General features: G+C 43.8%; 1 protein-coding gene across 1 annotated transcript; it reads right to left on the reverse strand.

The window, feature by feature from the left end:
• Positions 1-13960, reverse strand: LOC130491266 (schlafen family member 13-like). Its single transcript, XM_056864978.1, has 7 exons — positions 13827-13960; positions 12763-13751; positions 11138-11266; positions 9843-10584; positions 8118-8502; positions 7124-7673; positions 1-209 (listed from the first exon to the last, which is right to left on the reverse strand). The coding sequence occupies exons 1-7, from the start codon at positions 13958-13960 to the stop codon at positions 1-3; spliced, it is 3138 nt and encodes a 1045-aa protein (XP_056720956.1).
• Between the last annotated feature and the right edge of the window lie 10720 nt (positions 13961-24680).

Here is a 24680-nt window from a genome sequence, read left to right on the forward strand (position 1 = left end):
TCAGCACAAAATCTCCTTCCCGGCAATCGCGGAACAGCTCGGCCGATTCTGAGCAGAGCCGCCTTCCTTCTCCTCCAGCTGGACCCGCCAGGAACGCCCCGTCCGGAAGCCCGAGCGACAGGCGCCGAGGGGCGTGGCCGAAGCATCCTCGCGGCAGAAGGCCGCGCCCACTGTCGGAATCCCGACGCGGATTGGCCTCCAGGCATAATCTGAACACAAAAGCATACATTCAGATAATAATAATGATTACAGGCATTACACTATTTTATATCAGAGTATTTAGATAGCAGGGTTTTTGTTTATAGACGGATTCGTCTGCAGCGTAATTTAGACGTAATTTATACCATGCAATTGAAACAGGCAGAAAGGCTCCACTTGCGCAACCACTGCGTCGCTGCATCCCGGCTTTTGCACCGCTGGCTCTGCACCGAACCGGCGCTTCGGCTCGCGGGGTCTTACCTCTCGACAGCCCTCGTCTGCAGAGCCTGGAGATCAGCACTTCTGGTAACAGCTTCACTGTTCAAATTGTACGAAGCTTAGCACTACAGACCAGGCTTCAGGTTCCCCCTGGCCGCAAGCAGACAGAAAAGCATTCACGGCAAAAATCCAACCCTCTGTGCCTACAAGCTGTAAGCTTTATACGTTTTTCCAGCAAAAAGTTACGTTGCAGGATCAGCCCATGAGCTGTCATTTCTTAACAAACAATGCTGCATTCAACCAGTTCTTGTGCTCTGAACATGAAGGTCTCTGCAATAGATCATGGTGCTGGGAAGCCAGCTAAGCATGGCAGTGTTTCAGGAATGTTTGTGCTTGCTGCAGACTGCTGAATGAATGGGATGCGAGAGAGAGAGAGGGTCTTCTTGACACACGCTTATTTACACGTGTATCATGGCTAAAAGGGAAGATCTCTGCACATGCTTATGTACACAGGCAGTTAATAGTGCCAAAGGTAAAAACACCGTAATGGCGGGCACTTCAGGAGGGTGAGGTTTGGGGAGGGGAGGGACTTCAATGCCATAGAGTCCAATTGCCAAAGTGGCCATTTTCTCCAGGGGAACTTCATCTACAATTATATTTAATTGTTCATAGAGGATATTAAGTGTCAGAAGAGAATGCTGTAATCTTTCCCTGACGTGTCTCCAAGGATCACCCAGTGGAGCCCTTTTGTTGTAATCATCTGGAGATCTCAGTTGTAATAGCAGATCTCCAGCTAGTACCTGGAGGCTGGCAACTCTAAAATGCATATACCATTTAATCTCTCTTCTCCCCCCCCCCGCCCCGTTTTGCGGATGCTTGTTGAACAGCGTACGCCTGTGATCAAATAGCAATAGGGATTGTGGGCTGCGCATAACTTTCCCCGTTTCTCCAGCGTGGGGGAATTTCCGACACAGAGTTTGGCATTTTTGTTTGTGCGTTCACAAAATAACAAGAGCCTAATGGTGTGTGTGTGTGTTTTGTTTTTTAATCAAAAGCTCAGGCTAGTAAGAGGCTTCCAAAGCTTTAGGTCTATTCTTTCAAACTATCTATTAGTTTCAAAGAGTAGCCATCATGGTCTGCAGTAGAACGAGAGCCCACCCACATGGGGAAAACAGCGTGGTCTCTAAAGTGCTCCTAGTGGACGTCAATCTAGTGATATTACGTCGAGTCATCTCACCTAGCCAATAGGCGCTTTGATTGGGTGCTCCGCCTCCCTTCGTCCCTGGTTGGTCACACTCGCACAAGCAGAGCCCGCCCCTTGTGATTGATTGCTCTTTCCACAGGCTTCCCCATCCCTCTTTTTTTTTCCTTGCCGGAGTTTCAAATTTCCGATCTTTGTGCCTGATTGGACAACCTCAGCCCGACACGCAGCCAATGGCGCGCGGACATTCCCTTTCTCCTCCCGTTTTGAGCCTATGAGAGGCCTGATGTGAGTTTTTCAGCGGAGTGAAAAGGGAATAAGGTTGCCAGGTCCCTCTTGGCCGCCGGCGGCAGATTTTGGGGGCGGAGCCTGAGGAGGGCGGGGTTTGGGGAGGGGAGGGACTTCAGTGCCATAGAGTCCAATGGCCAAAACGGCCCTTTTCTCCAGGTGAACCGATCTCTGTTGGCTGTAGATCAGTTGTACTAGCAGGAGATCTCCAGCTACTACCTGGAGGTTTGGCAATTCAAAGTAAGGCACCAGCAAAATTACACCCAATAAGGTAACTACAATACAAGATTGCTATTAGAAAAATATATTGAGAATGAATTCTCATTAACACAGCCTCAGTTGAGCAATTGTGCCTATATTCACCCTTTTGTAACGCTCTTGCGTCGTCATATTGGGTCTATTTCAGACCATTTGCAAAAAAACATTTTTTCTATCTGCTCAACTGAGGTTGTGTCAGTGAGAATTCGTTCTCAATATATTTTTCTAATAGCAATCTTGTATTGTAGTTACCTTATTGGGTGTAATTTTGCTGGTGCCTTTACTTTGAATTGCCAAAACTCCTGAGTAGCACTTGTAGCCGTTTTTGACTATTACCTGGAGGTTGGCAACCCTAAACAGGAATGACGCCTTGAACTAGGAGTCCCCCAACCTTTTTGAGCCTGTGGGCATGTTTTGAATTCTAACACAGCATGGTGGGCGCAGGAACCAGTTAAGGTGTCAGGCTAGGTAGGGTTGCCAACCTCCAGGTAATTAGTAAACAAAGGTTAGCCTGCTGTATGATAGTTATGCAATAGAATCAGCAGTTATTGCCAAAAAAAATTCTACTACAAGTGTTGTAACATGAAATATTAGTGATTTTGTATTTTCATATCACATATATACGCAACGTATAGTACACAGACAACTTATATAAGCATGACAATTTCTGTAATATCAGTCATGTTTACTTCAATGTTACATTGTTTCTATGTGTTTTTACTTTGGCAAACCTGGTGAGATAATATGCCTGAATGCCTTTATTTAAGTTTTGATGCATACTTTATTAATATATTTAATAGTGGTCCCTGAAGAAGACCTATTGGTCGAAACAGAGTGACAACCAGATCTTTGTAAAGAAGAATCACATTTCACTGCAATAAGTGAAGACTGGAACCACACAATTATATACGCTGAGCATCATTGTAACACTGCACTCAAATGCACTAAACGTTGTCCATTCGTGGATTTGCTGTTTATATAAGTTGTCTATGTACTATAAGTTGCATATATATATATATGTGATATGAAAATACAATATCACTATATTTCATGTTACATCACTGTTACAGTAGAATTTTTTTTGGCAATAACTGCTGATTCTATTGCATAGCCCCCAGGTAATAGCAGAAGATCTCCTGCTATTACGACTGATCTCCCGCCAATGGAGAGCAGTTCACCTGGAGAAAACGGCCGCTGTGCCAATTGGACTCTATGGTATTGAAGTCCCTCCCCAAACCCCGCCTTCCTCAGGCTCCACCCCCAATATTTACCACCAGTAGCGAAGAGGGACTTGGTAACCTTACATGGAAACTTGCTGGGTGAGTGAAACTTGCTGGCAAAGTGAAACTTTGCCTTTCAGTGAGTGCACGTGAAAAACGCCTTGTAGAGAGTGACCACACTGAGCTTCATCTACAATTATATTTAATTGTTCATAGAGGCTATTAAGTGTCAGAAGAGAATGCTGTAATCTTTCCCTGATGTGTCTCCAAGGATCACCCAGTGGAGCCCTTTTGTTGTAATCATCTAAAATTCTGTTAAACGTCTCCAAAAAAAGCTAAACTCTTTTGGCAAAACATGGTATTTCATGTACCGCAGCAGTGCATATTTGGACAGCACCTAAAGCTTCTATGGCATGATCACCCTGAGAGTCATCTACCAAATTTTTAAACTGCTCATAAAGAATCTCAGTTATTTGAGGGAAACATAACATTGTCGTTCTAAACTCTAACATAGCATTGTACAAATCAGTAACATACCAGACCTTCATGGTGCTGCTAGCCAGATATGTGCTTGCAGGCTTTTTAACTGGTCATAAAGAATACCAGGCCCTTGGAGGAAATGTACAGTAACTGTTGCTGCATAAGTTCCATTACAGCAACAGATTTTTTGACAGCACTCAAAAACTGTAGACCGCTATCATGACAAACTTGGTCGACCACTTTTTTAAGACATTCAGGCCTGTCAGAGAAACTGGAAATGCATGCTAACAATATCAAAATTTCTAGCATTATTTATTCATATTATAATTGAGGATAATTGTGGCTGGCCCTTTGACACAGGTGAGTCCCCTGCGCTGACAGCTTCAGACCAATAGTTCGGGGAAAGATCTCCTGGCTGCTAAGAGTGCTTACAAGCAAATTGTAAAGGAAAAGAAAGCTGCTGCCAGAATGAGATCCTGTCAGATGTTAATAGAGGCTGCCCGGTACAATGATTCTTCTAGATTCTGGTCGATTGTTTCCTCTTTTTTAAAACTAGAGGTAGTTTCTCTTATGCTATCACTGCTCAGACTTGGGTATCACATTTTTCATCATTCTATTCTAAAATGAATTATGATGACAATCTAGACGTTACAACACCTCTTGATTTTTCACATTGGCTGACAGTTCTTGTCAAAATCCTCAATGCCAGTCAGAAACCAAGAGTAATCCTCTGACTTACTCAGCAACTTAGCAAACTAACGCCCACCTTGCAGGGTAGAATGGCTGCAACGTGAATTAACAAAATAACAGATTATTGGTTGTTGAGTAGGCAGACCCCTTAGGTCTAAGGCACTAGAAAATAGAGCTTGAAGTCACTGAAAGTCAAGGAACCACAAAAAGCAAAGTTTTAAGGAAATGTATTGAAAAGGTTTGTGCTGGTTACAAGGCAAAGAAATATGTGAGTGTGATACAAGAAAACAACACAGCTTAAGGCAATATCTAACTACACAGTATTATCTTTGGTTCAAAGCTTGGCATAGGCATAGTCAGATTACAAAACAGTTTACCAGTTCCAAGGTTTCACAGCAGATTTGTGTCCAAGAAAGCCAGTCAGTGAGTATATTTGTATAGCCATAGGCCATTACAAAGTATCCTAAAACATTTACAAAATTCTAAGAAAACTGATTAAACATTAGTTACAGGATAAAAAGTAAAACAATAGTTATCACACAATCACAAATCTATTATCATACAGTAAAGGGAAAAATCCATTAAAACAAAAAGTGCTCTCACTTGTGATACCTAAACAATTTCCTTCTTTGCGGCCTCGAGGGCTCTTCCAGGGCAAATTGAAACATTCTATTCTATTCCATCCCATCCCATCCCATTTATTTACTGCTAAAAGACCAAGAGGTCACAAGCAAAAAAGAAAAGAAAATATAAAACAAACAAGATATCTAAGATCATATGTAACATTCATTTCAGTTTTCACATTTTAAATAAGTAAAGATACAAGTAAGACATTCTATAAGTCATGTGTGAATCAGAGTCTGATAAACGTCCAACAAAACATACGGGTTTCAAAGTGGCAGCATTCTGCCCTAAAGAATAATCAAGACATCAGAAAGGTGATGGGCCTGCATGCCAGCCAGCATGTCAAGACTCTATAGTTTGCTAGGGTCAGAATAGCTATCTTTATCCTGGAAACCAAGAGTGGGGTGAGCTCAGAAGACCCAATCCGGCTTCAAGGATAATCAGCCGGATTGGGTCTTCTGAGCTCACCCCACTCTTGGTTTCCAGGATAAAGATAGCTATTCTGACCCTAGCAAACTATAGAGTCTTGACGTGCATGGTTCTGAGCATCTGACCGAAAAGTTGCCTTTGTTGGGTTGGTGTGAAATATGGCTCAGTCCACAAATCACACCCAATCCACCAGGTGACAAGGTAAGGCACTTAATTGGGGAGGTTATGCACTTAGCAACAGGATGATCTTGCAATCTAGGGGGAGTAAGCCATAAGCTGGAGATGGTTGCGTTATCTCCTAGAGGTGCAGCTCTTCCTAGGCTTGTAAAAATCAGGCTTTGCATTCCAATTGCTTTCTGATTGATAGCTCAATATTTTAGGCCAAGAAGCCTGAACCAAAGGAATAAGAAACACAAGGGATTGTGGGAACTCAGTTCCTTGAAAGGCACATTAGGTCCCAGCAGCTATTAGAATCTTTAATTTAATTGAGATTTCACAAGTTTTGTACGGTGCCCCTATATGGATTTCTGCTGTAGACAATTCCATAAACAGAGTGCAGTCCTCATTCCTTCAAGCAATTGGAGGACTCTTCAGGTGCATGTCATCATCGGCCCTGGGTTATGAGTCTGGTCTTGGCTCAATAGAGGCTTGTGCCTGGGTACGCACCTTTAATTTCTGGTTTCATCTATTTTTTAAGGCCTAGGAGGATAGCTTGGTAAGCTGAACCCTCAGGGACTCTTATAAGGCTCCCTGGCTCCAGCATGTGGCCAAATTGATCTATGCTAGAGATTAGAGTTATACTCATTTTGATGCTGAAAGGATGTGTTTTCTGCTTGCCCTAGGCCTTTCATCTTAGGGTAATCGTCCAGCCTATTTGGATTCTCTGGTTAGTCTCAAGTTATATAGAACCTTTATGAACTCAAGATTTAAGCGCCCTTTTGAAATGGTTTTGCTGGGCCCTCTACTAAGGATCTCTTTTTCAGACCGGCCGTGTCCCTGCCCTCCTTGGTACATATCCCTTTGCATTGCCCTTACATGTCTCAATTTAGGCTAGGATGAATTGTGCCATGTTTTAATAAATGGTCTGCATTTTCTCGAGCGACTTTAGAGCAAAAGGTTCAGTTCCTCTTAGAGGACTCTGACCCTCAATATACTTATTTTGTTGCCCGTTTTTTAGAGGCTGCAGAGAAGAGTTGAAGGGAGGTGTTTTTGAAAATGAGTTTTATTTAAGTTTTATGGTTTTATTGTTCAAGACCCTGGTCTAAGAACAGGGCGTTTGAAAGAGAAAAAGAGTCCCCTGTGCTGGGTGGCTGTATACATGGGGAGGACTTCTCTGGCTGTGACTGCTCAGCCTGCTCCTGTTCCTCTCTTTCACTGCCTGCTGCTTCACGTGTGAGGAAGCCTCAGCAGGGTGCTCCATAACAATGTCTTCCCCATATGAGTCTTCCCCATCTGAGTCTTCCTAATCTGTATTGTCTTCCCCTTCTGTGTCTTCCCATCCTGAATCTTCCCCCACCTGAGTCTTCGCAATCTGTGATTATCTGCATCAAATGCTGCTTCTGTGCCAGTTTATAGTCCAAACGGATGTTTTGAGAAACAAAATAGCAGAAACATTTTGACTGCTCTAACAGAATATGACAATGTAAATTGGCTCTGGACACCATACAGACTAACAGGTGGGGAATGAGGAATGCGCTTTCAGAATATGGAAACACAGCAAACACGATGTTTCTCTCAAGACCTGAAAAATGGTGAATGGTGTCGACAACAATCCCGTTTTCCTCTACCATGTCCGCTGTTGTGAAACGTATATTCGGTCTTAACCATCTCATTTCATGTTTTAATAAAAATGTATAGATACCCCTTTCTTCTACATTGTTGCACAGAATAGCAATGTTTTTCACAGAATAACCTTTTTCAAAATACTTGAGACATTTGTGGATCACCTGAGTTATTATTTGATGTTTGCCTTTCAATGAGTGTATGTCAAAAACGCCTTGTAGAGAGTGACCACAGTGAGCTTCATCTACAAGTCTATTTAATTGTTCATAGGGAATATTAAGTTTCTGGAGAGAATGTTGTGATCTTTCCCTGGGGTCTGTCCTGAGCTTTATGTCAGAATCATACACAGCCTCATTTAACATTCTGTTAAACTCCTCAAAAAAAAGCTCAAATCTTTTGGGAAAACATAATATTTCCTGCATAAATTTTATCACAGCAATGCATATCTGGGCAGCAGCCGAAGCTGTTGTGCCAAAAACCAGGTCTTTTAAGTGCTCATAAAGAAACACAGTTCTTTGAGGGAAACGTAACATTGAAACTCTAAATTCTAAAATAGCATTGTACAAATCATCAACAGACCAGACCTTCATGGTTTTGCCATCCTGAATATCTGCTACTAGTCTTTCTAACGGGTCATAAAGAATACCAGGCCCATTGGGGAAACATAATTTTTGTTGCATACATTCTATCACAGCACTACATAGTTTGACAGCACACAAAAAGTTTACGGAACCATTTTGACAAGCTAAGTCAACCACTTCTTTAAGACGTTCAGGCCTGTCACTGGCTATCATTTTCGTTATGTGCATCATGACATTGTATACTTGGGTGGCATTCCGGACCCCTGTGGTCAGCCACTCCTGAGGCTCCTGCTTAGATGGGTCTGGGAGGCCGGAAACATGAGTGTGGCTTGTTTGTAGATAATCCAAGAAGATCCATAAAACACCCGGCTTATGAGGATCCACTTCAGTAAGCTTCACAGCTTCGCCAAACCAATCCCCATCTGTTAACTGGAAACTCTGGGCCTCGTCAATTACAATGTGCTTCACTGGTTGAGAGTAGGCCCCCTTTAAAAAGTTGATCCGTGTCACAGTCTGGCACATGTTCCCCACTCTCCTTCTGCAAAAGAAAAAGCCTGTTTACTGTGACCAGGTCTGACCTATAGCCTTGGCCTAAACTTGTATGCCTCAGGGAAGCCAGAGCGTATGACAAATGAATAGGAATGTTTCTCATTAATGATGAGTATTATCTCAATAAGCGCTTATTACTATGAGACAGTTGCAGATGGGTTCGTTGAATCACCCATCAGAGTTTGGAGGAGAGGACCACCAGCCCAGCCACTGAAGTAATGGAGAAGATGTGTTAGGAAATGGCAGCTTGAGTTTGGAAGAGACAGAAAGACATTGCTGGGAGTTGGCTGAAGCAACCAGAGGAATCAGGATTTATCTCTCTGGACACTGGATGTGGGATAGTGGACCTGTTGCCCTGCTGGAGTGCCTCTTACCTCTAAGAACCAGCGTGGTGTAATGGTTAAGAGCAGTGGACTCTAATGTGGAGATCCGGGTTTGTTTCCCCACTCCTACACACGAAGAAGAAGAGTTGGTTTTTATATGCCGACTTTCCCTTACCACTTAAGGAAGAATCAAACCGGCTTACAATCACCTTTCCCTTCTCCTCTCCACACAGACACCCTGTGAGGTAGGTGGGGCTGAGAGAGTGTGACTAGCCCAAGGTACCCAGCTGGCTTCGTGTGTAGGAGTGGGGAAACAAATCCAGTTCACCAGATTAGCCTCTGCCACTCGTGGAGGAGTGGGGGATCAAACCCGGCACTCCAGATCAGAGTCCACCACTACAAACCACCGCTCTTAACCACTACACCATGCTGGCTCATGAGGCCTGTGGTTTTATTGTTCAAGACCTCGGTCTAAGAACAGGGAGAAAGAAAAGAAAGATGGCTTCCTGGAGGATTTTCACAAAAATCTAAACTGGGAAAAGGTTTAATGGAAGGTGTCATTTTGCTACACACACACGCACACAAATCTATTACAAATGTTTGCATCATTCATATAAAAAATGATTTGTCTTACATTGGACCCAATTATATTGCTTAAAGCACAGGTTGACACCCATGTCACATTTCAGGACAATAGGACAAATAAGCTGTCATCTTGTGACAAACAGAATTTTTAGGCTGTATAATGGTAGAATCTCAAAAAAGGCATCCAGTTTAACTATACTCTTCTTGATACAAGGGATCAGTTTTACCTGTCCCCTGTCCTATAGTTTCTTCATGGCAGGTAGGTTCTACCATCAGTACAGACTCTTTTTTTGTACACACACACATACACTCACACACACACACCATATCCATCCTCCTTTGCACATATGAGGACCAACTAACATCAGAAAGGAGATACAGATGCTTCCACGAAATGCATGGTAAAAATGCTTACCTCACAGTCTTACACAGAGGGATGTTTTCACAAATGTAAAGGATCTCCCCAGAATTACAGTGGAAAGTGTTCATGATCTTCTCTATGATCTGCAAGGCCACAACAGTTTTCCCTGATCCTGGAAGGCCGTAGATAAACAACTTCTTGCTTTTATGCAGATTCTTGGTTAGGATCTCATATTGTTTAATGGTGAGAAGGTTGAGAAATTCACAGCCAATCTGGTCGCTTAAGAAAGACCTAAACCTTAATAAGGCAATCACAAGTGCTTGCAACAGTTCTTCTAAACCATCCCTGGAGACCAGATAGACAGGAGGGTACATGACTGGCCAACTCAAATCGGTCTTTATCTCTCCATTGGATCCAAGCACAATGACATGTGGAATCACACACACTTTCTGAGCGTATCCCCCTTCATTCACCAGTTTCTGCTTTAGTGTACAGGCAACGTTCCTTGAATATTCCACCACAGGGATTGTTGAAGAGACAGAATACCGGTAACCCTTTTCCATAGTAACTGTGTATAGAGTTGGGAATGAATGTGCAGCGACTAAGAGGATATCACAGGCAACCTGTGAATGCTTCTCCAGCCCAACATCCACTGCCCAGCTTCTTGAAAATATCAAGATTCCCACAGAAGATACTTCCTCCATTTTCTTCATTATGACATCTTTCACTCTGGGATATTCCAAGAAAACCTCTTCGCAAATTTCCTCTGGCTTACAGGTTATCCCATCTGGATTTACTAGAAAGATGAATACAATTTGCTTCAAAATAGGGAAGCAGGTAAAAGGTGTATGCCTTGTGAGAAGGGTGAGTGGATCCACCCATCGACCACACCCACACCTAAGGACAACCGCACACCCTTGCCATCAATAGCGACCATGAGGAGGCTCCATCTCTGGAAGCTGAGAGGCAGGAAAGCTCTCTGACTCCGGTTTACAGGAGGACTGACTTCAGATGGGCTACTTCAGAGTAGCAGCTGCCAGAGGTACAGAATTGCTGGTTCGTAGGGTTGCCAACCTCCAAATATTAGCTGGAGATCTCCTGCTATGACAACTGATCTCCAGCCGATAGAGATCAGTTCACCTGTAGAAAATGGCCGCTTTGCCAATTGGACTCTAGGGCATTGAAGTCCCTTCCCAAACCCCACCCTGCTCAGGCTCTGCCCCCCAAACCTCCCATCGGTAGCAAAGAGGGACCTGGCAACCGTCTCCTCATTCCACAATGAAAGTAGGAACCGTCTATGAGGTCTGATATCTGTTTCCAAACAATAAACATTGAAAGTAGGAACCCACCTGGGAATAAAGTGCTTTGAAGAGTCTTCACGCAGGTGAGGCCTCTGTTAGAATACACTGATTTGCTGAGTGGGGGCCTACAGGACCTGCTCAATTCAATCTGGAAACCGTCAGCAAAATGTGACACATCTATGGAGTAAAAAGAGTAAAATGTACAACACTTGGGTAAGACAAGATTGAGGAGACTGCATTTAGAAACCTCCAGTAACTTCATCCGTGGACTTTTTGCCACCCACGCCACGACCTTCCATCTACATCTTCTCTCATTTACCACTGTGGCAGAACTTGACCGAACTGGTACGAGCATGCCCATTACCTCTCCCAGAAATCATACCTCTATTTGGGACCAGCCACTTCCAAGCCCCATTTCCTATTTTTCTTACATGTTGTATTTGCTTTCATATTTCTCTCATTGTAGAACCAACCTACTTCTACACATTTGGCACAATCTGCACACACAACAGGCTCTTCCCTCTACTTCCCTTTGTTTCCAAGCCCAGGAAGAAATAAAGCCCCCCCTTTTAAGCCCCATGGCGCAGAATGGTAAGCTGCAGTACTGCAGTCCAAGCTCTGCTCACGACCTGAGTTCGATCCCAACGGAAGTCGGTTTCAGGTAGCCAGCTCAAGGTTGACTCAGCCTTCCATCCTTCCGAGGTCGGTCAAATGAGTCCCCAACTTGATGGGGGGTAAAGGGAAGATGACTGGGGAAGGCACTGGCAAACCACCCCATCAACCAAGTCTGCCTAGGAAACGTCGGGATGTGACGTTACCCCATGGGCCAGGAATGACCCGGTGCTTGCACAGGGGACCTTTACCTTTTACCCTTTTGAATGCTACCTGCTTGCTTTATGCCCCTCCTTCCTGAAAATGTGCTTTTGCCTCTGTTACAAGTAATGTACAGGTTGAGTATCCCTTATCCGAAATGACTGGGACAAGAAGTGTTTTGGATTTCGGATCATTTTGGATTTTGGAATATTTGCATTTACATAATGAGATATCTTGGGGATGGGACCCATATCTAAACATGAAATTCACTTATGTTTTATATACACCTTATACACATAGCCTGAAGGTAATTCCATACAAGATTTTTTATAATTTTGTGCATGAAAGAAAGTTTGTGTATATTGAACCATCAGAAAGCAAAGGTGTCACTATCTCAACCACCCACCACAGAGCAGAGAATAAAAGTGGGAAAGATATATCGCAACTGAAGAGGACGCTGAATAAACTGTCTGTTGTGTGCCTGCATTTTGACTGCAACCCATTACATGAGGTCAGGTGGTGTCATGTCGGCGTCATGTTGACGCTCAAAAAGTTTCAGATTTTGGATCGTTTTGGATTTCCGGATAAGGGATACTCAACCTGTATGTGTTTTGAAGGAATTAAGAACAAGTAATAACTGCAAATCATCCCCATATTCCCCTGCCCCACAGTTTAAGAACCTTAGTAATCCCTCTGGGTCCTTTCTGCTAGCCCATAAACACAACTCTTCCATTCTTCTAAGGAGGAGATCTTTTGAAAGCTACCCAGCATAGGACTGGGAGCCTCATCCCTCCTACCACCACCAATTACGTTAGTGAATCCCAAACTCAACTCTAAAACAGACATGTTTCGAACAGGACCTGGGTCTTCCTCTGTCATCAGTACGATCCATTCAGTGTACGTCAACCTCTTCACCTCACCAGCCTCCATGATCCACGAATCTGGTGTTCTCTCAAAAACAATGCAGCAGGATGGCTCAATTCTCACTGCAAAGACATAACCATGTTCCTTTTCCTCTCCGCTTTCACTGATATCATAAACAGGCAAGGCTTTGCATGAAAACTTTACTTTTTCCTCAGAAGCGCAGAAGTGGAAGACAGGCAATGTGCCAACCGTTTCACCGACTACCTCTTCAAACCGGGATGGATCTATATTTCGTTTACATCCAACAACTCTGCGGTGATTGTCCACACCAAAAATCAAGTATCCTCCTTTTGTGTTGGCAAAGGCAGAGGCGTAGCGTGGTAGGATGTTTCTGACAAACTCATAGTTGTCCTTATCTCTTGGAAAGGCCTTAAACTCAACCGTTGTCGACTCAGTGAAATCCAGGATCTCTCCCAAGTCCAGTCGTTCTCGTTCAAAAAACTGATCGACAGCATAATGAATGTCTTTTTCCATTTGCACGCCGGATTGCCACAAACATTTTTGAACAATTGCAGGGACTGGTCCTGCCTGCCACCCAGAACCTCTCTTGGCATCATCTTTCTTCCTTTTGAGAAAATGCACGGCATTTGTGGGTTTCATTTTCACTGTTGATGAAGTGGACCGCTCATACAATCCCATGTTCAGGCAGCAAACACGTGGGTATGCCGAGTTTTCGCTGCTCCATGATTTCACAAAGATCGACATGCATGACTCTTCCTGTTTAAAGTCAAAATAGGCAGAGAAGTCTTTGTGCTGAATACAGTCCCGAAAGGAATCTTCTATGTCCAGTCCAATCCTGTGCTGCTTATAGGAATAGTCTTCATTCTCAATTTCGGCTCTTATCACTCCTCCCCCTGAGTTGAGTAAGGCACAGGCTGCTTGGTTGAGATACGTTGCTTGACTTTTTAATTTCTCTTCTAGGTCACTTTTTAATTGGCTTATTGCTTTTTCAATGTCTTTGTTGGGTTTTTTGGATTTATCCTTATTCTGCTCCCGAAACTTTGCTTCAGTTTCTTTAATCCTGTCCTTAATATTTCTTTGTTCTTCACCAAATGTTATTTTTCCCACTCTTATGACAACTTCAGGATAGTTTGACTCGAAGTCACAGCACAGCTGGTATTCTGCAGCGGCCATATTCTACCAGGACTGGGGTGGGAAGGAACATGAAAGTCAATGCTTTAGAGTTTACATAGAGCACTTTCACTTCACATCTCTTTGCAATCATCTGCATGCCAGTTGAACACATAAGAACATAAGAAAGGCCATGCTCAATCAGACCAAGGCCCATCAAGTCCAGCTGTTAGGGTTGCCAACCTCCAGAGATCGGTTCACCTGGAGAAAATGGCCGCTTGGGAATTGGACTCTATGGCACTGAAGTCCCTTCCCTCCACAAACCCCATCCTCCTCAGGCTCTGCCCCCAAAACCTCCTGCCGATGGTGAAGAGGGACCTGGCAAGTGGCAACGCTACCAGCAGTCTGTTCACACAGTGGCCAACCACGTGCCTCTAGGAAACCCACAAGCAAGATGACAGCAGCAGCATTATCCTGCCTGTGTTCCACCGCACCTAATACAATAGCCATGCTTCTCTGATACTACAGATAATAGGTATGAACTTGCACCATTTCCTAAGGGAATTTTGCTGGGAACACTGTAGATAGACATCTCCCTATTATTGCAACATGATGTAAAAGAAAGGCTGATGAAATCTTCACTTGAAATGGAGGAATGATCCCTTGGAATTATATACATCATGTGATTCCACTGATGTTGCTTTTGTCTTTTGTCATATATATGGACACTTATTGTTTAATTACTGAACCAGTTGATACTGTTTTTGGAATATTACTTATTATATTCCACTTTCTATATCAGCTGGGGGTAAAGGGAAGATGACTGGGGGAGGCACTGGCAAACCACGCTTGTAAATGTTGGGATGTGACGTCACCCCATGGTTCAGGAATGACCCAGTGCTTGCACAGGGGACTAGCTTTACCTTTACATATCATCTACTTCTGAGTATTTTGACTTGCTGTTGTTACCTTGCAAAGTAATTTTGTTGGTTTGAGCATACAGTATTAGCTATTAGTAAAATTGTTCACAGTTTTTCTAGCCACCGGTGCCGTTGCTTGTGTTACACTGCAAATGCCTCTGCATTCACAGCAGCAACAACAGCTACACGGAGAGTTGTCACAGTGTGAAAGAAGCCTTGCAATAAACAACAGCAACAGGGTTCTTTCTGTGCCACTGAAAACGGCTACGCTGTTTTAGTCAAAGCAGGTGAAGCCACTGATTTAAATCAAGTTTCCTTCTTTGAAATGAATTTATCTCTCTGAAAAGCAGGCACGTTAATTGGTTGCTCTAATGGTTTAAATCCATTAGTCTGCAGTGTACCCATCCGAGTATATGCAATCATCCAAAACTTTGAGTCATGCAGCTCTATATTGCAGAATTAGAGACAAGACAGATTTCTTTCTGTTTGGCTGTCCCGGTATATTTGCAAAGTTATTAAGCAAGATGACTTACTCGAAGACGGGCAAGGCGCCCGTTCAATATTCCCCTTTGGAAATAAGGCCTCATGAATGAAATGGAACTTACTTCTGAGCAGACACAGATAGGCCTGGGGGGTGTTCGGGCTTTTCAGAAGCGAGGCTGGTGGTTATTTACCAAGATGGTCATCTGCAAGAGATACAATGAAAGACAAGAGATCAACACTACTTGGTCAGTAGAGCTATCAATGTGCATTATTATGTGTGTAGAGCTCTATATCTGAGTGGGTATAAAATAGGGTCCAGGATCACCTATATGGGCTCTGTGGAAAATTCTGATGTGTGATTCAGGATGATGTCGTCAGAATCCTGTCACTTGGGATCACTCGATACTTTCTGAGTCCAGTATGAAGCTGACAACAATATATGATATGACTAGGGTTGCCAACCTCCAGGTAGTGGATGGAGAACTCCTGCTGTTACAACTGATCTCCAGCCAATAGAGATCAGTTCTCCTGGAGAAAATGGCCCCTTTGGCCTTTGGAGTCTATGGCATTGAAGCCCCTCCCCTCCCCAAACCCCACCCTCCTCAGGCTCCGCTCCCAAAACCTTCCGCCAGTGGCAAAGAGGGACCTGGCAACCCTAGATATGACATGTTGTGTCAATTATTATTATTTAACTCCAAATAACAGAAATTATCCCATGTGGTGTGCATCTTTTCACATCCTCAGCCTGTCGCCTTGAAGGGTCTGTGATTGTTTGTCCAGCCCCTTATTTAGACAATACAACTACTAACAGAGGCACAGCGACTAAATTTACTCTTAAAGGCATTTTTCAACCCAACACCTGCCACATGGGGGTTGGGGGAGAGAACATAAGAAAGGCCCTGCTGGATCAGACCAAGGCCCATCAAGTCCAGCAGTCTGTTCACACAGTGGCCAACCAGGGGCCTCTAAAAAGCCCCCAAACAAGACGACTGCAGCAGCATTACCCTGCCTGTGTTTCACAGCACCTAATATACTGTAACAGGCATGCTCCTCTGATACTAGAATAGGTATGCATCATGACTAGTATTCATTTTGACTAGTACCCATGAATAGCCATGTCCTCCATGAACATGTCCTCTCTCCTCTTAAAGCCTCCCAATTTGGCAGCCATCACCACCTCCTGGGACAAGGAGTTCTATAATTTAACTATGCATTGTGTGTAGAAAGACTTTTATCTGTTTTGAATCTCTCACCCTCCGGCTTCAGCAGATGACCCCGCGTTCTGTTATTATGAGAGAGGGAGAAAAGCTTCTCCCTGCCCACTGTCTCCACACCATGCATAATTTTATACATCCCTATTATGTCTCTCCTTACCCTCCTTTCCCAGCTAAACATCCCTAAGCATTTTAACCGCACCTCATAGGGCAGTTGCTCTAGCCCCCTGATCATTTTGGTTGTTCTTTTCTGCACCTTCTCAAGCTCTGCAATATCCTTTTTTAGGTGTGCCCATAAATAGGGCCTGTTCCAGGTACAGAAGGAGAATGGCAGAAGCACTCTGAGGGGGAAAGAGGTGAGGTGAGCCCTGACTCTGGAAACACCTGCCAGAGCAGGTGAGGAGGGTACCTTCCCTTGCTACATTTAGGAAAGCATGTAAGGCTCTCCTAGAAAGCATTTGGTGGAAGGTGGATTTTCCCAGCAGATCCAGCTCTGCGTGGGCTGATTCTGTGTATTTAGACAGTCAGTGTGGTGTAGAGGTTTGTTTCCCCACTCAGCCACATGAAGCCTGCTGGGTGATGTAGGGCTAGTCACAGTTCTCTCAGCACTCTTTCAGCCCCACGTACCTCACACGGTGTCTGTTGTGGGGAGGGGGAGAGAAGGTGATTGTAAGCCACTTTGAGACTCCTTAAAGGTAGAGAAAAAGCAGGGTATAAAAACCATCTCTTTTCTTCTTAATTCTTGCCCGTGTTACATGTAAATGTTGTTAAATAGGTTATGTTGTGTGATTTGTTTTATGTTTAACCATCACCTTGCCACTGGGTTGCTCCAGTGTTCACCTCTTTAGTCCAAGGAGCTAGGGCAGGATAGAAATATTTTAAATAAACAAATCAACTGAGACTCTTTCATTGCTCCTTGTAGATTCCTCAAGGAGAGCATTTCCATGGAGAATTGCCTGTAGTTTTACACTCTGGCGTATTCCCACAACCACCGCCCTCTCCTCTGCCCAACCTTTTCCTACGTTGCCTTCCATTTTAAGCAAACTGTACCTTATTGGTGAGACAAACATGGCAGGCCCTGACACGCCAATCCCATTCCAGGGATATCTGGTTTACTGTCTTGTATTGGAAGCCTGGAGCCAGATCCTCATAGCATTTGAATTCTACGAGTAGGGTTGCCAACCTCTAGCTACTGAAATGCCGTATTAACTTCATTTATGGGAAAAACATATACTCTCTCATATATGTATGCACATTCACAAGTTAATATAAGATGCCATGCTCAGATATAAGAGCCTAAGCATCAGACACATATTCTACACACATATGTATATTCAGATAGCATAAGACACACACACATATATATATATTATACACAAGTCTAGAATCACTTTGCATTATGGGTAACCTGTATTCTTTGGTCAACAGACATTTCCTACTGTAAGGAAATTGGGTCAGAGTGACCTGTTTGCAGTCAGCTGAATGTGAGATCATTCTCGCATGGTACAAGCAGGCTTCCTAATTGGGGCTAAAGCTTTGATTTAAGAGCAAGAAATGTCATGATGGAATGTTAATTTTCTTTTCTTCATCATTAGCTATAGTCAACGCCTTCCGAAGATTCCTATAGGATATGTAAATATCTGTTTATACGTTCCATGTAATCAGTGGCTAAAGTCTTCTACGTAATTATCATTAGTGCTGTCTATCAATGACCTATAAAACATGTTGTCTCCCTTTGTTCTGGAAAGAGCTCTGACTTTTAAAAAAAAGTTTCTTCCACGTGCGCTCTGCTCTCTTATTGATCAATAAAAGACCTGCTTAATTGTTAACCTCTGTCTTGAATTACTTGATTGACTGCTATAAGTAATCAGGACATTACACTACTAGCTGGAGATCTGCTATTACAACTGATCTCCAGCCGATAGAGATCAGTTCACCTGGAGAAAATGGCTGCTTTGGTCATTGGACTCTATGGCATTGAAGTACCCCCCCTCCCCAAACCTTGCCCTCCTCAGGCTCCGCCCCAGAATCTCCCACCGGTGACAAAGAGGGACCTGGCAACCCTGTCTACGAGGCAAGCGGCAAGGGCCATTGCATTGGACAACTGTGTCTTTGTCGTTGGTGGACTGTCTCTAAAGAGCAGTGTGGAGCACGTTTGCCGAACCCCAATTGTGGGGCGTTTGGGTTTGGTTGTACAGAGCACAAGGTGCCCCGAAAAAAATTCCTCTCCCTGTTTCAAACAAGTTCTGCCACATCTCTGTCTCAGTCAGTGGCACACAGCAAGATGCTATGCTTCTGGCCTAACACAGTTTGCAATATTTGGTTACCGTAATTGCTTTTATTTTTAAAAACCCAAAAACCTACTATTGGAGAGCTGGTGGTTCTGTTCAAATCATCCTTCGTTGTATTTTTATCTTGATTTTCACGAAATCAGCTGACATCAGGGGACAGGATGGTTGGGCATCTACTAAGGGCAGCAACCTGGCAAAGGGTGCACCCCAAAAGAAGATTCATTTATTCATTTTGTTTATATTCTGCCTTTATCCCCGATGGGGACCTAAGGTGGATTATGTAATTCTCCTTTTCTCCATTTTACCCACACAACAACCCTGTGAGGTACATGATGATGGGTAGCCGTTTTAGTCTGTCTGTAGCAGTAGAAAAGAGCAAGAGTCCAATAGCACCTTAAAGACTAACAATATTTCTGGCAGGGTATGAGTAGGGTTGCCAGCTCCAGGTTGGGAAATACCTGGAGATTTTTGGGGCGGAGCAGGGTTTGGGGAGGGGAGGGACTTCAATGCCATGGTGTCCAATTGCCAAAGAGGCTGTTTTCTCCAGGTGAGCTGATCTCTATCAGCTGGAGATAAGCTGTAATAGCCATGATACCCAAAGAAGGGAGGTATGGCTCACAAAAGCTTCTTCTTCAGCTGTGACTCACGAAAGCTGGAGTTTGGCAACTTTTGGAGCTTTCATGAGTCACAGCTCCTCAGGCTCCTCCTCTTCAGATACCCAAAGAAGCCAGCTGTGACTCACAAAAGCTCATATGTCAGAAATTTTGTTAGTCTTTAAGATGCTACTGGACTCTTGATCTTTTCTCCTGGGAGACAGGTTAGGCTGAGAGTGTGGGACTGGCCCAATGTTATCCAGTAAGCTTCCACGGCAGAGTGGAGATTCAGACTTGGATCCCTCAGGGGATAGTCTGACACTGTAACCACTTCACCATGCTGGATCTACCTTCCATTTCCCAACGATAGACATGTCCGGAGGCAGTGGAAGAAGCAGAGGGCCCTGCTGCATCCTCCAGGCCCCTAGGGTAGCCAATGAGCCTGGGGAAAAATCTCCCATCCATTCAATAGAGGCTTTAATGCATAGAAAAGGACAGCTGAAGCTTTTCATGGCACAGAGGTGAATAACAGCATGAGATAAATAACATCTCACTATATCGCTATTAAAGAGATGAAATTTTTCTTTCCTCCAGGAAGTTGGCAACCACACAGAGGCCCCTGGAACATTGCTGCAGCATTCATGCTCCTTTCACCAGGGGTCTCCAACCTTTTCTTCAAGGAAAGGAGCTTATTCGGAGTTACCCCAACCCTGGCATGTTACTTCCATTCTAGAAACAGAACATGGATAGGGTTGCCAACCTCCAGGTGGTGGCTGGAGATCTCCTGCTACGGTATTACATCGGATCTGCAGCCGATAGAGATCAGTTCCCCTGGAGAAAATGGCCACTTTGGCAATTGGACTCTATGGCATTGAAGTCCCTCCCCTCCTCAAACCCCACCTTCTTCAGGCTCTACCCCCAAAATCTCCAGGTACTTTCCAACCCAGAGTTGCCAGCCCTAAACGTAGGTGAAGTAGAACACCAGAAGTGAAGCTATCCGCTAAGCAGCAAAAGAGAAGCAAAATCTACCGTGAAAAATGCCCCTAAGCAGCACCGATGGAAATCCTACATAATAAAAGCATTTATTACATCAACTATCCCCTAAGCAGCACCGATGGAAATCCTACGTAACAAAGGCATTTATTACACCAGCTATCCCCTAAGCAGCACCGATGGAAATCCTACGAAATAAAAGCATTTATTACATCAGCTATCCCCTAAGCAGCACAGATGAAAATCCTACATAATAAAAGCATTTATTACATCAGCTATCCCCTAAGCAGCACAGATGAAAATCCTACGTAACAAAGGCATTTATTACATCAGCTATCCCCTAAGCAGCACCGATGAAAATCCTATGTAATAAAAGCACTTATTACATCAGCTGTCAGCAAACAGCACAGATGAAAATCTTATGTAATAAAAGCATTTTCTAAGAAACCCAGAGGAGAACTTTTCGCAACCTTTTCCTGGGTCTTCCAGGGGATACGTGAGCTTCTCTGCAGCAGCCAATGAGCTACTGATAGCTCACAAGGTATTTTTTGCAGACCCCTGCTTTAGAACTGTTTTTTTTTTTAAATAAAAGACAAGGCAACCAGCCAATACGGAAAGGGATTCCAAATCCTATGGTGCCATCTTCTTGAAGATGGTTGTCATATGTAAGACTCCTTGATCGCCATTTTGTTACATGAAAGGGAGCTCTCTGCAGTTTCCCACGAACACCACAGAGCGCTTCCGGATCTCTTCCCTACCCCCTGTTGAAAGTGAAGGACTTTGCGCTGTCTCTTAACCTCAGACTCCAGAGGGGGACAAGACTAGTGAGATAGAGGGGACAAGACACTGGGGCATCCTTTCTCTACTGCTCTGAACTATCCCTTTGATGTGTAGATTGCTACTCTTAGGAAAACTTCCTTCCTTCCTGCTTCTTCCCCACATCCTCACACACACTGGCACTCTTCTCCATCTTGGCACCATGAGGGAAGGACACATGTCCTGGATCTCCCTCCATCCTAGTTAGTTAGAATAGATAGGCAACTATACTTTATCCTATCCAGAAATGGATTTCCTACAATAAATGATGTACGGTATATTAGTTAAATAGACAAAAGGCTCCTAGCAGTTTGGTTCCTGGCACACGCAGAGGTTTGGATGAGCTTCTCTTCGCACAACAGCCTTTGTGCGAAGGCTTCTAACTTAACAAGGATTTGGGCATAACGAAGCCCTGACAAACCAACACCCCCTCCATCTCACCTAGTTTAACGTAGGAGTCCACACAGTAGCCAAAATCAGTACAGTCTTAGATGCCGTAGTTCTGCTCGGGACGACCGGTTCTGTTTCAGATTTTCCTAAGACCGTCTTGCTTCTTCTCTTTGGAATTCAAAGGAGCAGCCTTTGATACCGTGGCTGCTAGACTGGGAAAAACCCTGGGCATAACTCGGACGTCATCATTCCGGGGAAGGGGTGGGTTCATATGTCTCCGATTCAAGTTATCATGAGGAACCAGAAGTTTCCTTTTACTGGTTTTTCTAACAAAAGACAAGGCAACAAGCCAATACGGAAAGGGATTCCAAATCCTATGGGGCCATCTTCTGGAAATGTGTTATATACATATTGTTTTAATTTAAAACGTTTATATCTCACACTTTCAGTTTGAAGCTCACAAAATGCACCTAACTCTCCAAGGGCAGTGATGGAATAATAAAGGACAGACCTCATCAATACACTTAAAAGACAGTCAGCCCTCTGAACCCAGTAGGAGTAACTTCTGAGTAAACTTGCAGAGGATCGGGCTGCGGTCTTATGTCTGCATACTTGGGAATAAGTCACTTCTGAAAACAGTGGGGCTTATTCCTAAGTAAACCTGCTGAAGATTGGCCTATACCCCATTCTCCACTAAGGTTGCCATCTCTAAGTTGGGAAATACCTGGAGATTTTGGGGGTGGAGCCTGAGGAGGGTGGGGTTTGGGGAGGGGAGGGACTTCAATGCCATGGAGTCCAATGGCCAAAGCGGCCATTTTCTCCAGGGGAACTGATCTCTGTAGGCTGGAGATCAGTTGTAATAACAGGAGATCTCCAGCTACTACCTGGAGGTTGGCAACCCTATTCGCCCCCCTTTTTCTTCACTCCCCACATGTCGAAAGCTTAGGAATGCACTGTTAGCAAACTAATGCCCACCTTGCAGGGTAGAACGCCTGCAACATGGGTTGACAAAATAACAGATTATTGGTTGTTTGGTAGGTGGACCCCGTAGGTCGAAGACACTAGAAAATAGAGCTTGAAGTCATTAAAAGTCAAGGAACCACAAAAAGCAAAGTTTTAAGGAAATTTATTGAACAGGTTTGTGCTGGTTACAACACAAAGAAATACGTGAGTAAGTGAGATAAGAAAACAACAAAGCTTAAGGCAATATCGAACTACACAGTATTATCTTTGGTTCAAAGCTTGGCGTAAGCAAAGTCAGGATACAAAACAGTTTACCAGTTCCAAAGGTTTCACAGCAAACTTGCGTCCAACAAAGCCAGTCAGTCAAGTGAGTTTATTTTTATAGCCATAGGTTGTTACAAAATATCCTAAAATATTTACAAAATTCTAAGAAAATTGATTAAAAATTAGTTACAGGATAAAAAGTAAAACAATAGTTCTCACACAATCACAAATCTATTATCATACAATAAAGGGAAAAATCAATGAACACTAAAAGTGCTCTCACTTGCTATACCGAAACAATTTTATTCTTTGCGGCCTTGAGGGCTCTTATCTTCTTAGCAGCCAGGGCAAACTGAGACATTCTTTAAGTCATGTGTGCATCAGAGTCTGATAAGCATCCAACGAAGCATCCGGGTTTCAAAGTGGCAGCCTTCCGCCCGAAACAATAATCGAGACATCAGAAAGGTGACGGGCCTCCAAGCCAGCCGGCATGTCAAGACTCCATAGTTTGCCAGGGTCAGAATAGCTATCTTTATCCCGGAAACCAAGAGTGGGGTGAGCTCAGAAGACCCAACCCGGCTTCAAGCATAATAATTAAGAAGATGATGTGCATGTTCTGAGCATCTGACCATAAGGTTGCCTTTGATGAGTTGGTGTGAAATATGGCTGCAGTCCACAAATCACACCCAATCCACCAGGTGACAAAATATGAAGAAGAGTTGGTTTTTATACGCCGACTTTCTCTATCACTTAAGGAAGAATCAACCCCGCTTATAATCACCTTTCCCTTCCCCTCTCCACAACAGACACCCTGTGAGGTAGGTGGGGCTGAAAGAGCTCTAAAGAGCTGTGACCCAGCTCACTTCATGTGTAGGAGTGGGGAAACCAACCCGGTTCACCAGATTAGCATCTGCCACTCATATCGAGGAGTGGGGAATCAAACCCGTTTCTCCAGATTAGAGTCGGCTGCACCAAACCTTAATCACTACACCACACTGGCTTAAGACACTTAATTGGGGAGGTTATGCACTTAGCATAATTATAAATCTGAAAAGGTGGAGGACCTTTTCTCTTTTTCTATAGATCTATGTAAAAAACATGTGGCCAAACTGATCTATGCAAGAGATGAGAGTTACACTCATTTTGATGCTCTAAGGACGTCTTCTCTTCTTACCCTAGGCCTTTTATCTAAGGGTAATCTTCTTTCCTATTTGGATTCTCTGGTTAGTCTGAAGTCATATGGAACCTTTATGAACTCAAGATTTATTTACCCCTTTTGCATTGGTTTTGCTGGACTAAGGATCCCTTTTTCAGACCAGCTGTGTACCTGCCCTCTTCAGTCAGTGGACTCCTTGGTACATATCCTTTTGCATTGCCCTTACATGTCTCAACTTAGACTAAGATGAATTGTGCCATGTTTAAATAAATGCTCCATATTTTCTCAAGTGGCTTTAGAGGAAATGGTTCAATTCCTCTCAAAGGACTCTGACCCTCAGCATACTTATTTTGTTCCTCATTTTTTAGAGGCTGCAGAGAAGTAGTCGAAGGGAGGTGTTTTTAGAGATGGGTTTTATTTAAGTTTTATTGTTCAAGGCCTCGGTCTAACAATGGGGGGGGGGGGTTGAAAGAAAAGAAAGAGTCCCCTGCGCTGGGCGGCTGTAGACATGGGGAAGACTCGTCTGTCTGCGGCTGCTCAATCTGCTGCTGCTCCTCTCTTTCACTGTTTGCTGCTTCAAGGGTCCTCGTCTGAGGACCCATAACACTGTCTTCCCCATCTGTGTCTTCCCAATCTATGTCTTCCCAATCTGTCTCTTCCCAATCTGTATCTTCCCAACACTTGTCTTCCCAATGTGTGT

This window comes from Euleptes europaea, chromosome 19, assembly GCF_029931775.1.
Source record: "Euleptes europaea isolate rEulEur1 chromosome 19, rEulEur1.hap1, whole genome shotgun sequence".
Classification (NCBI taxonomy): Eukaryota; Metazoa; Chordata; class Lepidosauria; order Squamata; family Sphaerodactylidae; genus Euleptes; species Euleptes europaea.